Source organism: Myotis davidii, unplaced genomic scaffold (assembly GCF_000327345.1).
Source record: "Myotis davidii unplaced genomic scaffold, ASM32734v1 scaffold238, whole genome shotgun sequence".
NCBI classification, from domain to species: Eukaryota; Metazoa; Chordata; class Mammalia; order Chiroptera; family Vespertilionidae; genus Myotis; species Myotis davidii.
Window position 1 is genome coordinate 7,149,479 of NW_006293779.1, and position 13,680 is coordinate 7,163,158.

The 13,680-nt window shown below is 40.4% G+C and overlaps 1 protein-coding gene and 2 pseudogenes across 3 annotated transcripts in view; 1 reads left to right on the plus strand and 2 right to left on the minus strand.

Moving 5' to 3' along the window:
* Positions 1 to 11,680, plus strand: part of LOC102760363 (chromosome unknown open reading frame, human C2orf44) — a 12,578-nt gene extending 898 nt beyond the window's left edge. For all 3 annotated transcript variants that reach the window (XM_006767535.2, XM_006767533.2, XM_006767534.2), the window contains exons 2-4: positions 2,181 to 4,035; positions 9,739 to 9,856; positions 11,443 to 11,680. In XM_006767535.2, the coding sequence (XP_006767598.1) occupies positions 2,200 to 4,035; positions 9,739 to 9,856; positions 11,443 to 11,660 (2,172 nt within the window). In that variant the 5' untranslated portion in view covers positions 2,181 to 2,199 and the 3' untranslated portion in view covers positions 11,661 to 11,680. The remainder of the gene's footprint in view (positions 1 to 2,180; positions 4,036 to 9,738; positions 9,857 to 11,442) is intronic.
* Positions 11,681 to 12,316: 636 nt separating this feature from the next.
* Positions 12,317 to 13,091, minus strand: LOC102760069 (annotated as a pseudogene).
* A 78-nt stretch (positions 13,092 to 13,169) lies between these two features.
* Positions 13,170 to 13,680, minus strand: part of LOC102758108 — a 4,679-nt pseudogene continuing 4,168 nt past the window's right edge.

A 13,680-nucleotide genomic window follows, 5' to 3' on the forward strand; every position in this document is an offset into this window, starting at 1 on the left:
AAATATTTTACAAAATACCAAATAATTGGAGGCCTCCTGAAGGTCATTTCAGCTTTTGTCCTCTTGGCTTTTGGTGGAGAGACTCTCTCCCGCCTGGTTGCTAGAGCAAAGGGTCTGTCAACTGAGCTCAGCCTACGGGAGTTCTGAATGTTAAGCGATTGCCAAGCGATTGCCATCCAGTGAAGGGGCAGTGAAGTTGATTCTCAGCTGCTGAGAAGTTAGAGTCTCAGCTGACTAGAGAGAGCGGCAGCCGTGGTTTATCGTGCCTAGCAGCCTGTTTTCTGAGCCTGGTTCTTGAGATGATGATGATTATTACTAGAGGCCTGGTGCATGAAATTCATGCACTCATGAGGGGGTATGTCCCTCAACTTGGTCTGTGCCCTCTCACAGTCTGGGAGCCCTCAGGGGATGTCCGACTGCTGCAGAGGCGGGAGAGGCTCCTGCCACTGCCGCTGCGCTCACCAGCGGTGAGCCTGGCTTCTGGCTGAATGGTGCTCCCCCTCTGGGAGCACACTGACCACCAGGGGGTAGCTCCTGCATTGAGTGTCTGCCCCCTGGTGGTCAGTGCATGTCATAGTGACTGGTCTACTGTCTGGCCCCTGGTGGTCAGTGCTGGTCATAGCGAGCAGTTGTGTGCCCTTAGCATACCATTAGCATATTACGTTTTGATTGGCTGAATGGACGAATGGACAACCAGACACATAGCATATTAGGCTTTTATTATATAGGATTATTTTATTTTGCTTAAGTTAACCAGAGTGGTTTCTGTTGTTAATATCTGGGAACTCTGACTTATACCCCATTTTTGTCCAAAAGAAAAAATTTAGTCCTGGACGGTGTGGCTCATTTGGTTGGACTGGACTCATGCACCAAAAGGTTGCACATACCTAGGTTGCGGGTACAGAAGGCAACCAGTGGATGTTCCTCTCACATAGATGTTTCTCTCTTCCTCTCTCCTCCACTCCCTCTCTCCTCCGCTCCCTGTTCCTTCCCCTCTCTCTAAAAAATTAATAATCGTATTCTCCAGCCAGAATTTTAAAAATGTAGCACATATAAAATCATATATATGTATAAAGAAATATACATATATTTCTTTAACAGATTCAAAGGCTATACACCAAATTGTTAACAGTGCTTTTTTTCAAGGACTTAAGATTTGGGGGACAGGGTGGTGGCAGTGGTCAGGAGGAGTTGGAGGAAACATTTTGTTTTACTTTAGACGCCTCTAGTTTGTTTGAATTTCATAGCAGTGAGCATGTACTTTAGTCATCTAAATGTCTGGGGGGTGGGGGGTGCGGAAAACCTTAAGAAAGAAAATTTTGAAAGTAATACTTGCCTAGCCTGGTTTACATTATTGTGAAGGATTGTTGCAAGGAGCAAATGCAATTGGGAATGTGAAACTATTCTGAAAATTAAGTGCTATTTGAAAATGATGAAGTAGAAATAGCAATGGTGACTTTTGAGTGTCATTTCAGTATAGAGGTAAAGGCCATTGAGTCGTGAATATCATTTACTTATTGAATTGGCAGTGAAAGGAGAATAGAAATTAGATGATGATGGAGACTTTTCTCAACTTTTTAATTTGAAACTTTTCTAGCTTAAAAGTTCAAAATCCCATGAATACTGACATAGTCTAATCTGAATTCAGCAATTACTAACATTTTGCTACATTTGCTTTAGCGCTCTCTCTATATATACACCAAGTATATACACACATATGTTTTTTGATACACATTTTTGGAGGAGGGTTTTGTTTGTTTTCTAAAGCATTTGAAAGCAAGTTGTAGGCATTATGACACTTTATCCCAAATACTTCAACATACATTATCTTAACAATAAAGACATTTTCCTACATAACCACAGTACCATGGTCACACTTAGGAAAATTATTAACTCTACAATGTTATCTGATATCCATTCCATATTCTAATTTCCCCAGTGTTTTAGGGGAGGGAGGTAGAAAATTTTATTTCCTCAATTTAAGATCCAAAGATTATATGTTGCATTTGTTTGTTTTGGCTCAGTAGTCTCTGTGAACCTGCCACACTCCTCCTATCCTTTTATCCTCTCACAATACTGACCCGTGAAACGTCTAAGCCAGTTGTCTTGAAACATGTCCCATATTCTGGATTTCTCTGATTACAGTCTCAGGATGTAGTTTTTCTTTTTAATTATTTCAGATGACCTTTATCAGAAAGGATGGAGTTGGGAAAAGGAAAACTTCTCAGGAGTGGGCTGAATGCATTGTATCAAGCAATACACCCAATTCACGGCCTTGTCTGGACCGATGGGGAGCAGGTAGTCCTGACTGATGTACAGCTTCAGCGTGGAGAGGCCAAGTTTGGGGACTCCAAGGTCATTGGGCAATTTGAGCATGTGTATGGGGTGTCGTGGGCCCCACCTGGGCTAGCGGACACGCCCCCTCTGCTTGCTGTCCAGCACAAGCAGCACGTCACTGTGTGGCAGCTGTGTCCCAGTACCACGGGAACAAGCAAGCCGCTGATGTCTCAGACCTGTGAGATTAGAGAATCGCGCCCTGTCCTTCCCCAAGGCTGTGTGTGGCACCCACAGAGTGCTGTTCTGACGGTGCTGACTGCACGGGATGTCTCCGTGGTCCATAACGTGCACTGTGATGGTTCCAGGGTAAAAGCGGACAGCAGCGCCCAGGGCCTTATTCACTGTGCGTGCTGGACCCAGGATGGCCAGCGGCTGCTGGTGGCCGTAGGCAGCAGCCTGCACTCTTACATTTGGGACAGTGCTCAGAAGACGCTTCAGCGGTGCTCCTTCTGCCCAGTATTGGATGTGCGCAGCGACGTGCGCTCCATCGGGGCCGCTGTGGACTCACAGGTAGTCATAGCCACTGAACTTCCTATGGGTAAGATTTGTGGCTTAAATGCATCTGAGACATTTGACGTTCCACCTGTCAGTGAAGACACTTGTCTGTATACGTCACCAGTTACTGATGAGGTACCCTCTGTGGATAAAGGGGCAGCCTCTTGTGGAACCAATTCCGACACATCAGTGTCTCCCTTTTCTTCTTCCGGTTCAGGTCCTCTGGATCTGACTCATATACGTTTCAATAGACCTGAGTCTGAGAGCAGTGCCCTCATTTGTCTAAGAAAAAAGAATTACTTGGCAGCAACCGATCTGGATTCTTCACATTTGATTCTTGTGACCTTTACGCAAGTGGTGACCCAGGTCAAAAAAGTCACCATTCCAGGCATTCTGGTTCCGGATCTAATAGCATTTAATCCGAAAGCAAAGGTTGTAGCCGTGGCTTCCAATACTTGTAATATAATTTTTATCTATTCTGTCATTCCAGCGGTTATGCCAAACATCCAGCAAATTCAATTAGAGAGTAATGAGAGACCAAAAGGCATATGTTTCTTGACAGATAAATTATTATTAATTTTGATAGGAAAACAAAAATCCACCGATTCGACATTTCTTCCTTCTTCAAAGTCTGATGAGTATGTCATTCGCTTGATTGTTAGAGAAGTAACGTTGCAAGAGGAGTTTCCAGTAACAGTGAGCAAAAACCAGAGTGGCTATACTACCCTCAGTGCTCTGTTAAATAAAGCAGAGAGGAAAAGGCCAATTGAGAGTCTTTCCCCAGATATTTGTCACCAAAACACAGGACTCTTGTTAACAGCTAATAGCAGTAGTCAAGGTGGAAGGCCTGGAAGTACTTTTATTAAAGAAATCAAACGCCCTCCATCCAGTGTGTGTGATGACTCCATAGCCCTGGAAACTCGAGAGGCCGAGCCTGTCGACGGGTCAGCGACCCTGCCCAAACCCAGCAGCACACCAGACTACACCAGCACCCTGGGCCCTCTTAATCTCCCTCCAAGAAAGAACTTACAGCAGGAAAAGGAAACCCGTCAGCTCTCCAAGGAACTGGAAATTTTATCTAGGAAACTGATGGAAGTACAGCGAAGTCTCTCTGAACTCACAGACTTCCTACACAATGGAAAGAAGTCCTCTCCAGTGTATCCGCCCTCTCAGGATCTGCCTTACGTCCACATCTCTTACCAGGTAATTCCTCCTTCAGGAGCTACCGCTATACATAAGCTCCTGCAGCCAGCAGTCACTGCCAGAAAAATGGTTGCGAAAGATAGTGTTTAAATTGAACTGGGCATGTTATGTTACAGGCAAGCTGTTACAGCTTTACAGGTTGGTTGCCTGCCAACCACATGGACACACATACCAGGATACACTGATTTTTATCATGTGCATGGTGTGAAAACATGAGTGATTGCACTTATTCTATCAATTCATATTTAGAAAAAGAATTTTTTTAGTTGTGCTATTTCATTGTGAAACTTTTTTCTTATGCAGTGCAGACCTTCTTCCATTTATAAGAAATGTCAATGCATCTATTTATGCATGCATATGCAAACGTAGTATTACATAAATAGCATCCTGTCACTTTATCACAGCGGTTCTCAGCCTGTGGGTCGCGACCCCTTTGGCAGTCGAACAACCTTTTCACAGGGGTCACCTAATACCATCCTGCATATCAGATACTTACATTATGATTCATAACAGTGGCAACATTACAGTTATGAAGTAGCAACGAAAATAATTTTATGGTTGGGTCACAACATGAGGAACTGTATTTAAAGGGCCAGAAGGTTGAGAACTACTGCTTTATCATGAACACTTTCCTTATCGAACTGACCTCTGCTCCTCCCCACTTAACTAGCAGCTTAATGTGGATCCTTCCATGGTGTAATTTATACTCATAATCTTACACTGTTCTTTGCATAAATAGATACATAGGTACAAGCGATATATAGGTTCAGGGGAGGTAATTGCTTTATAGAAATAGGGTATATGGCAGGGGTGGGCAAACTTTTTGACTCGAGGGCCACAATGGGTTCTTAAACTGGACCGGAGGGCCGGAACAAAAGCATGGATGGAGTGTTTGTGTGAACTAATATAAATTCAAAGTAAACATCATTACATAAAAGGGTACGTCTTTTTTTTTAGTTTTATTCATTTCAAACGGGCCGAATCCAGCCCGCGGGCGGTAGTTTGCCCACGACTGGTATATGGTGTACTCTTTACTTCATGCTGAGAGTATGCTGTTTATTCAGGCGTTCCCTGTTGATGGACATTCACTTTGTTTTCAGTTGCTTAGTGCTGCAATAGTATTCTTGTATGTATCCATTTGTTTTCCTACTTTTGTTTCTATTGCAGTTGGCTCCCAGAAGCAGGAATGCAATTTGAATATATGTTTCTACTTTTAAAAAAATTTGCCAGATTGCCTTTCAAAGATTTTTACTTAACAATGTGTCATTACATGCTCACCAGCAACCTTTTCCTCACATCCTCATGAAAGTGATAAATGTGAAATAGTATTTCACTTTTATTTCTTTTTTCCTTTACTGTTAGTGAATTTGAGTACATAGGTCTTCATGTTCTGGGGCCAATGAATGAGTTACCTATTGCTCATTTTTTCCCTATTGAGTTATCAGTTTACAAGAAGTTTTTGTATATTATACAAATTAATATGCATGTAATGTCTAGATTTTCTTGCAACATATTTTATATATTTATTTACCTATTACCTATTTATTTATTTATTTATTTATTTAATCCTCGCTTGAGGCTATTTTTCCGTTGATTTTTAGAGAGCATGGAAGGGACAGAGAGAGACAGAGAATGAGAAATATCTGTGTGAGGGAGAGACACCTATTGGTTGCCTCCCACATGAATCCTGACCAAAGCTGGGGATCAAGCCTGCAACAAGGTACATGCCCTTGACTGGAATCGAACCCAGGACCCTTCAGTCCAAGGGCTGAGGCTCTATCTACAGAAAAATCGGCCAGGGCGCTTGCAATATTTTATTATTTTGCTTTTTACATTTGTGTTTTTTAATTGATTTGAGAGAGAGAGGAACATTGATTTGTTGTTCCACTTATTTATGCATTAATTGGTTGCTTCTTGTATGTGCCCTGACCCGGTATCAAACCAACAGAGCTACCTGGCCAGGGCCTACATTTACATTTTCAATCTTTAATTAAATTTTTGTGTATGAGCCAGTTGTGTCAACAACATTACTAAAAATTCACCTTTATCCCACTGAACTGAGTCTACCATATTTATCATATATAAACTTATCTGTACTGGGATCTAATTCTAGATTCTCTGTACTGCAACTGTTGGAGTGTGGATCTCTTTACCTAGAACTTTATCCATATCATGCTGATTTGATTACTGTAGATTTATATATCTTCGTTTTAAAAGATACTCGCAGAAAGTCAGTATTGAAATCAATGATCAATAATATGTAAAATTACTATTTAAATAATGGTCAAGAAGTGCTGAAACCGGTTTGGCTCAGTGGATGGAGCGTCGGCTTGCGGACTGAGGGGTCCCAGGTTCGATTCCAGTCAAGGGCATGTACCTGGGTTGCGGGCACATCCCCAGTAGGAGATGTGCAGGAGGCAGCTGATCGATGTTTCTCTCTCATCGATGTTTCTAACTCTCCTTCTCTCTCCCTTCCTCTCTGTAAAAAATCAATAAAATATTTTTTAAAAAATATATGTCAAGAAGTAATATTTTAATTTTTTTTCTTTCTTAAAACTAGTACTGTTTGGCCAACTCAGGGATGTAAGTTTTTAAAAGAACCAAAGAATAATTTAAAACAATTCCTTTTTAAAAATATATATATTTTATTGATTTTTTACAGAGAGGAAGGGAGAGATAGTTAGAAACATCGATGAGAGAGAAACATCGATCAGCTGCCTCCTGCACACCTCCCACTGGGGATGTGCTCGCAACCAAGGTACATGCCCTTGACTGAATCAAACCTGGGACCCTTCCATCCTCAGGCCGACGCTCTATCCACTGAGCCAAACCGGTTAGGGCACAATTCCACTTTTTAATGGAAAATTTCAAACACATCTTTTATTTTAAAAAGTTGTAAACACATAGGAAGATTACATAATGAAATCCTATAGTTCTTGGATATAACAGTTAACATTTTGCCATATTGCTTTATGTTGTTTTCTAAAATAGTTTAAGTAAATATATGTCTTTCACCCAGGTATTTCAGGATGCTGAAAAATACAAACACATTTGCTTCAATAACTACAATCCCATGATCACATGTGATAACATTAACAATAGTTACTATTATCATTTAATACCTAGTCCTTATTTAGATTTCCCCAATTCTCCCTAAAACCAGATAAATCACAAAACAGCTGAAAATAATGTAAATCACCGATTTAATTGTTTTTCAAATTAATTTCACAACCACATTAAGAATCTTAGTTATATCATGTACCAAAGCTAATTGAGACACATGTTTATAAATATTTGACATCTCAATTCTAGATTTTTGAGAGGATTTTTGTTACATTGTCTTTATTTTTTTTTAAATATATTTTATTGATTTTTTACAGAGAGGAAGGGAGAGGGATAGAGAGTTAGAAACATCAAGGAGAGAGAAACACTGATCAGCTGCCTCCTGCATACTCCCCACAGGGGATGTGCCCGCAACCAAGGCATATGCCCTTGACTGGAATCGAACCCGGGACCCTTGAGTCCACAGGCCGACGCTCTATCCACTGAGCCAAACCGGTCAGAGCATTGTTACATTGTCTTTAGCTAAAGCAGTTATTTAAATGGTTTTATATAAATACCTGAAGTTTTCTGTAAAAAAGTTTTTTAGTTTCTAAATAGTATTTATAAATGTGAAATTTAGATTGGATTTTTTTCTTCTGCTTTTTAAAAATCCCCCTCCTTTCTTTTTCTTTTTTTTATCCCCCCCCCCTTTTTTCCTCTTTTTGAATAGTTAATTCATTTACCTGTTTAAAAAGGAAAACAGAATTTAATAAAAAGATAGATATATACTGGGAAGTCTTACTCTCAACCCATCTCTGTGCAATCTGTTCCCCTGTCCTCCTATAGATTGATTTTTACAGAGAGGAGGGGAAGAGGGATAGAGAGTTAGAAACATGGATGAAAGAGAAACATCAGCTGCCTCCTGCATGCCCCCACTGAGGATCAAGCCCGCAACCAAGGGACACGCCCCCTGACCAGAATCGAACCTGGGACCCTTTTTCAGTCTGTGGGCCGATGCTCTCTATCCACTGAGCCAAACTGGCCAGGACACTATATATTTTTATTTCCTCTTTTACACAAAGTGTAAGGCATTTTGCATCTTTCTTTTTCCATTTAATAATATATCCTCAAGAATTCTCCATATCGCCCTAGCTGGTTTGGCTCAGTGGATAGAGTGTCAGGCTGTGGACTGAAGGGTCCTGGGTTCAATTCTGGTCAAGGGCATATGCTTGGGTTGTGGGCTCAATCCCCAGTAGGAGGCATGCAGGAGGCAGCTGATCAATGATTCTCTGTCATCATTGCTGTTTCTATCTCTCTCTCTCCCTCTCCCTTCCTCTCTGAAATCAATAAAAATAAATTTTTTTAAAAAGAATTCTCCATATCAGCATATAGAGCTTTTTTCTTTTTCTACATCTGCACAGTATTTTTTTTCCCTCATTAGAAAAGTAATATTTGCTCACTGAGGGGAGAAAGGGAATGTAACTAATATAGGAATAATTAATGTTGAAAGTAAAAATTCTTCATAATTGAACCCTTAGAGAAAATCACAGAGTTAGTTTTAAGTAAGTCTACATTTCTTCTACCAAATAATAACATATTTTTTCTTTTGTAAACATTTGTAAATGTGAAATTCTATATATTTTGAGTAAAAGAAATATGGGGTATTTTGCCTTTTCAGTCTTCAGTTTCTCAGTTTATAATGAACTGATTGAACCAAGCTGTTATCGATAATTACCTCTGGAGGGGACTTTACTCTCCACATTATAAATTTATGTTTTACTCTATATTGAGGATATATCCCTTTTGTAATGAGAAAAAAGGCAAAATAATCAATAGCAAGGAAGAGTTTCTCCTGTAATTTCCAAAGTGACATTTTTCATAGAATTCAAATGATTAGTTGTTTCTGGCCTTTATAATTTATTAATATTTAAAATGTTAATAGTTAATAGTTGTTCTTCCACCAATGTAGTACAGTTTATCTTCTATCATTGAAATTATAAAACTCTTCTTCAAATGCTTACAGGAAGTTATTGTTGCAAATAACATATAATTAGAAGTTATATTTTTTATTCTATGATTATACCTTCGGACTCTTAATATATCTTAAATTAGAGCTGTAATTATTTTATATTTTCTTTATCTAGGGACATTTGAAATCAATTTTAAATATGAGTTAATGTTTAATAAGACTTTAAAATTTAATAACCATTTTTATTTGTACTTTTTCTAAACGAAGTGAATTTTGACCAGTTTGTTTACTTGTGCAAATCCTTAGGGTAGTCTTTCTTGGCATTTCCCCCCACCCCCCCAATAAAGAGAGCATTAAGTTTTGTGAGTTATACCTAAAATAGCCAGGCACCTGTTCCTCACCATCAGATTGTGTCTCTTAGGCTGCCGTCCATCATCTGTAGTGTTATTAGTCAGATCCTAGGACAGCCAGTTCCTAGTGATAAAGTTCTAGGAAAAGTAAATTAGGGGTTGTGTTCTGGTCTGACCCTTTAGTTGTGTTAAATAATAGAGCAAAAAGCTCCTGATATAAAACTGAAGTCTAATTGATAGTGGTACTAGATAAGGATTTTAAAAAACTATTTACACTTTCTAAAGAAATGTTAACTCCATTGCTTCTGCAATTGGTTTAACAACTTTTTTTTGTATTTGAAGAGACGTTATTCTGTAGAATCTGTTGTTGAAAAAAGAGACGTGCTTCTCTGCAATGGCAAGCTGAGGCTCAGTACAGTGCAGCAGACTTTCGGCCTCGCTCTTGTTGAAATGCTGCATGGTAGGTGAAATCCAGAAATCAACCCTGCCCAGCACCCCTCCTTCCACCGTCTATTTTGTTACTTTCACTGTTAATGAAAATGATGTGTACCGATCATTCCATGATTCTCTAGATAATTAACAACTATTATTAATTGCCTGCCGTATACCTAGGCCTGTTACACCGGACACGTGGAAAATATGTGTTCTGCCCTTAAGAACTTACAGCCTCGCTGAAAAACCTAACTATACATGAAAAACTAGAAAAAAGTTACAAAGCCATATACAGGGTGGGGCAAAAGTAGGTTTTCAGTTGGTCGTATTGAAAATAATGCAATAAATAATAAGTAATAATACAAGAATAAACTGTGTTGAGTAATCATAACTATAAACCTACTTTTGCCCCACCCTGTATAACAACTGCAAGGAAATGACATAAAAACCTCATATATACCTGTTGCATTCCAACATGAAGATCATAGCAACATTGCAGAATATTTCTGAAAGGGGTTGTTTTAATGTGCAGCAAATATACGGACATGAGGACACTTCTGGATGGTGAGGGACTAAGTCATGTCCACGTTCCATCAGGTTTTGGTTTTCTTAGACACTTGACTGGAATCGAACACGGGAGCCTTCGGTCCGCAGGCTGACACTCTATCCACTAAGCCAAACCAGCTAGGACTATATATTTTTTTCTTTTTTAAATATGTTTTTATTGATTTCAGCGAGGAAGGGAAACGGAGAGAGAGAGAGAAACATCAGTGATGAGAGAGAATCATTGATCGGCTGCTTCCTGCACGGCCCCACACTGGGGATGGAGCCTGCAACCTGGGCATGTGCCCTGACCGGGAATTGAACTGTGACCTCCAGGCTCATAGGTCGACACTCAACCACTGAGCAACACTAGCTGGGCTGCTATATTTTCTTTGACATTTTGGTGGGTTCCAGTGGTGGCCCATTATAAATAACGTTAATGAAAACTTCTCTATTTTACGTGTTGTTTTTGGAAAGTATAGATTTTCAGAAGTGAAATTACAAGGTCAAAGGTTAAGACACCATAGACTTGAAAGAGCCAGAGAAGGTCCAGGCATGCTGATGGCCCTCGGCTATCCTGGAACTAGCCATACAGGATTTTCTGGGCCATTCTAGTTTAGCTCTAGTCATTTTTGCCTCCTTGGGTGTCCAGAGGTTGGTATAGATCTAAAGAGTAGAGAAGGTTCCTCCATAAGAGTGGCTGTTCCCAACCTCACATATTTTCTGGAGAAACTGATTAAGAGCATGTAGGTAAGGTAGGGACACTCCGCACACAAGCCCTACCGTGTGTGCAGGCAGAAGCCCAGATGCGTACCACTGAGTAATAAATGCCCAGCCGGAGTGAAAAGTGTATGTCCTTTAGCTCTGCCTAAGTCCTCCACATCCTCTTCCTGCCATATTACCAGACCCTCCATAATAGTCCTTCCGTCTCCCCATTCTCTAAAGTCTTATGATCAGGTTTAATATTATCAGTTACTGAATTCTTCCCCCCCAAAAGTCGTATTTGTTGTTTTTCCTAGTGGAATAAGATGAAATATCCTAAATTGCCTGTGTGTTCATTTCACTTTGCAGACTCCCGCTGGATCCTTCTCTCTGCTGATAGTGAGGGCTTCATCCCATTAACTTTTACAGCCACACAGGAAATACTCATCAGAGATGGCGGCTCCAGGTCAAATATCTTCAGAGACTCTTTGCCTCAGAGTCTTGATTCTGGTCCTTGTCATGAAGTCTTTGGAGAACGCACAGCCCAGCGTTTAGATGCCACCAGCTATTCCAACCATCTAGGCTGATACTTGTTTGTAGAGTATTTGCTGCATAGCTTTTCAGATGAGACCATTACAAACAAGAGCTGTTTTCCACTGTGGGCTCTCCCCTCTCACACTGTCACACAGCGGTAAGCACTCGCCTGATTGGCTCGGCCACTTCTCCGTCTTCCCCAGAATGAGGCTCAGCTCGGAGCGCAGCCTTCGTTAGATGGCTCAGAAAGTGCTTGCTTATGTATTCATGAGGTGTGGTTTGTCTGAAGGCGGAATTCCCAGAACAAGACGATGTAATGGTGCCCTATGGATTGTGTTTTATGGTTTCTCTGAGGCTTTCTGTCCCAGCCCAGAGCTGTGTTAAAGCTGTCTTAGAAGCACTTAAAAGGTACCTCAGCACTGATAGATCTTTCTCTTGGCTTAAAGGTGAGGATAAGGAGTGCATATCCTCCAGCATGTTCTTCTTAGCCCAAATCAGCAGAAATCTACAGAGCTCAAAGGAAGATAAAAAGCCACTGACTGCTACCTCCCTCCCCAGCTCTGCTCCCTAGAACCGGATGGACCTCCCAGAATGTAAACCTAACTCTATTGCTTCCCTAGAAAATTCTGGCTGACTAAGGTCCGGATACTCCTAAAAACTGGCCCTGGACAGATTTCAAAGGACATTTCAGTGCTCTGACCCTTCTAGACCCCTCTTGGGTGTGTGCTGATGTTACTAGTACAATGCCAAGAACAGGCGAAGTCTAAGGCATGGTGTAGTGGACACATTATATTTAATTAAGCAACCCTCCCTAGTTTCTGTGTTGGGGGTTTTAACATCATTGGTTGGATCTTTTGTTTTGTGTACTTGCTCATTTTTACAACCTTGAAATACCACATTTCTATGATGTTTATTTTCCATTTCAGGTTTTCCTGAGTCTAGATTAACACCAATATCTTCAATGTTGACTTCTTGGATTTTTTTCCTTGGTTGCATAAGCCTCCTCAAGATTTTCTCCAAATTTAACTTTTTCTTGACTCTTCATTGTTAGAATATCTGCAATTGCATGTGGCATTTCTTCAATAGGGTGAGCTCCTGCCAGAATGGCCTTCTCAAAGGCCTTCTATAATATTTTTAATAGAACTTGTGAGTGGTTCAACACATGCAAGGCATATCCAATACTTAACAAGTTTTTTGGCATCTGGAATATTTTTAATCAGGTCATTCAGTGTGTTTAATACTTCTTCTTTGGGGCATCCCTCATTAATCAGGTTTAGGCATTCAGAAATGTCTTGTTTACTTTTTCAGTAAATAATCTTTGTTCTTCTTCTTCTGCCAGGGTAGTCCAAAATGACCCAACTGGTTTTTCATTCTGTCCTTCAGCTTCAGGCTGGGTTATTACTGAGCTAGGAGGCCTTTTCAACATTTTTCCTTTGCTAGCTCTCCACTCAGATGAGCTGAGTAGTAGTAGACACATTATATTTAATTAAGCAACCCTCCCTAGTTTCTGTGTTGGGGGTTTTAACATCATTGGTTGGATCTTTCTTCTACGGTTTCTTTGGGCTGAGCCCTTCTTTTGGGGGGGTGGGGGGCGTGGGGGAGCCCTTCTATTGATAGTTGCTTTTGCTATAGTATGCCTGCACTGCTCAATGGTTTGTTTGTTTTTTGTTTGTTTTTGTTTTTATTTTCCTTTTTTTTATTTTTTAAATTAAATCTTTATTGTTCAGATTATTACCTTTGTTCCTCTTTTTTCCCCCGATAACTCCCCTCCTCCCAGTTCCCGCCCCACCCTTCACCCTCACTCCCCACACACTGTCCTCATCCATAGGTGCAAGATTTTTGTCCAGTTTCTTCCCGCATCCCTCACCCCCTTTCCCCCCCCAAGAATAGTCAGTCCATTCCCTTTCTATGCCCTTGATTCTATTATAATCACCAGTTCATTCTGTTCATCAGATTATTCACTTGATTTTCAGATTCACTTGTTGATAGATGTGTATTTGTTGTTCATAATTTGTATCTTTACCTTTTTCTTCTTCTACCTCTTGTTAAAGGATACCTTTCAGCATTGCATAT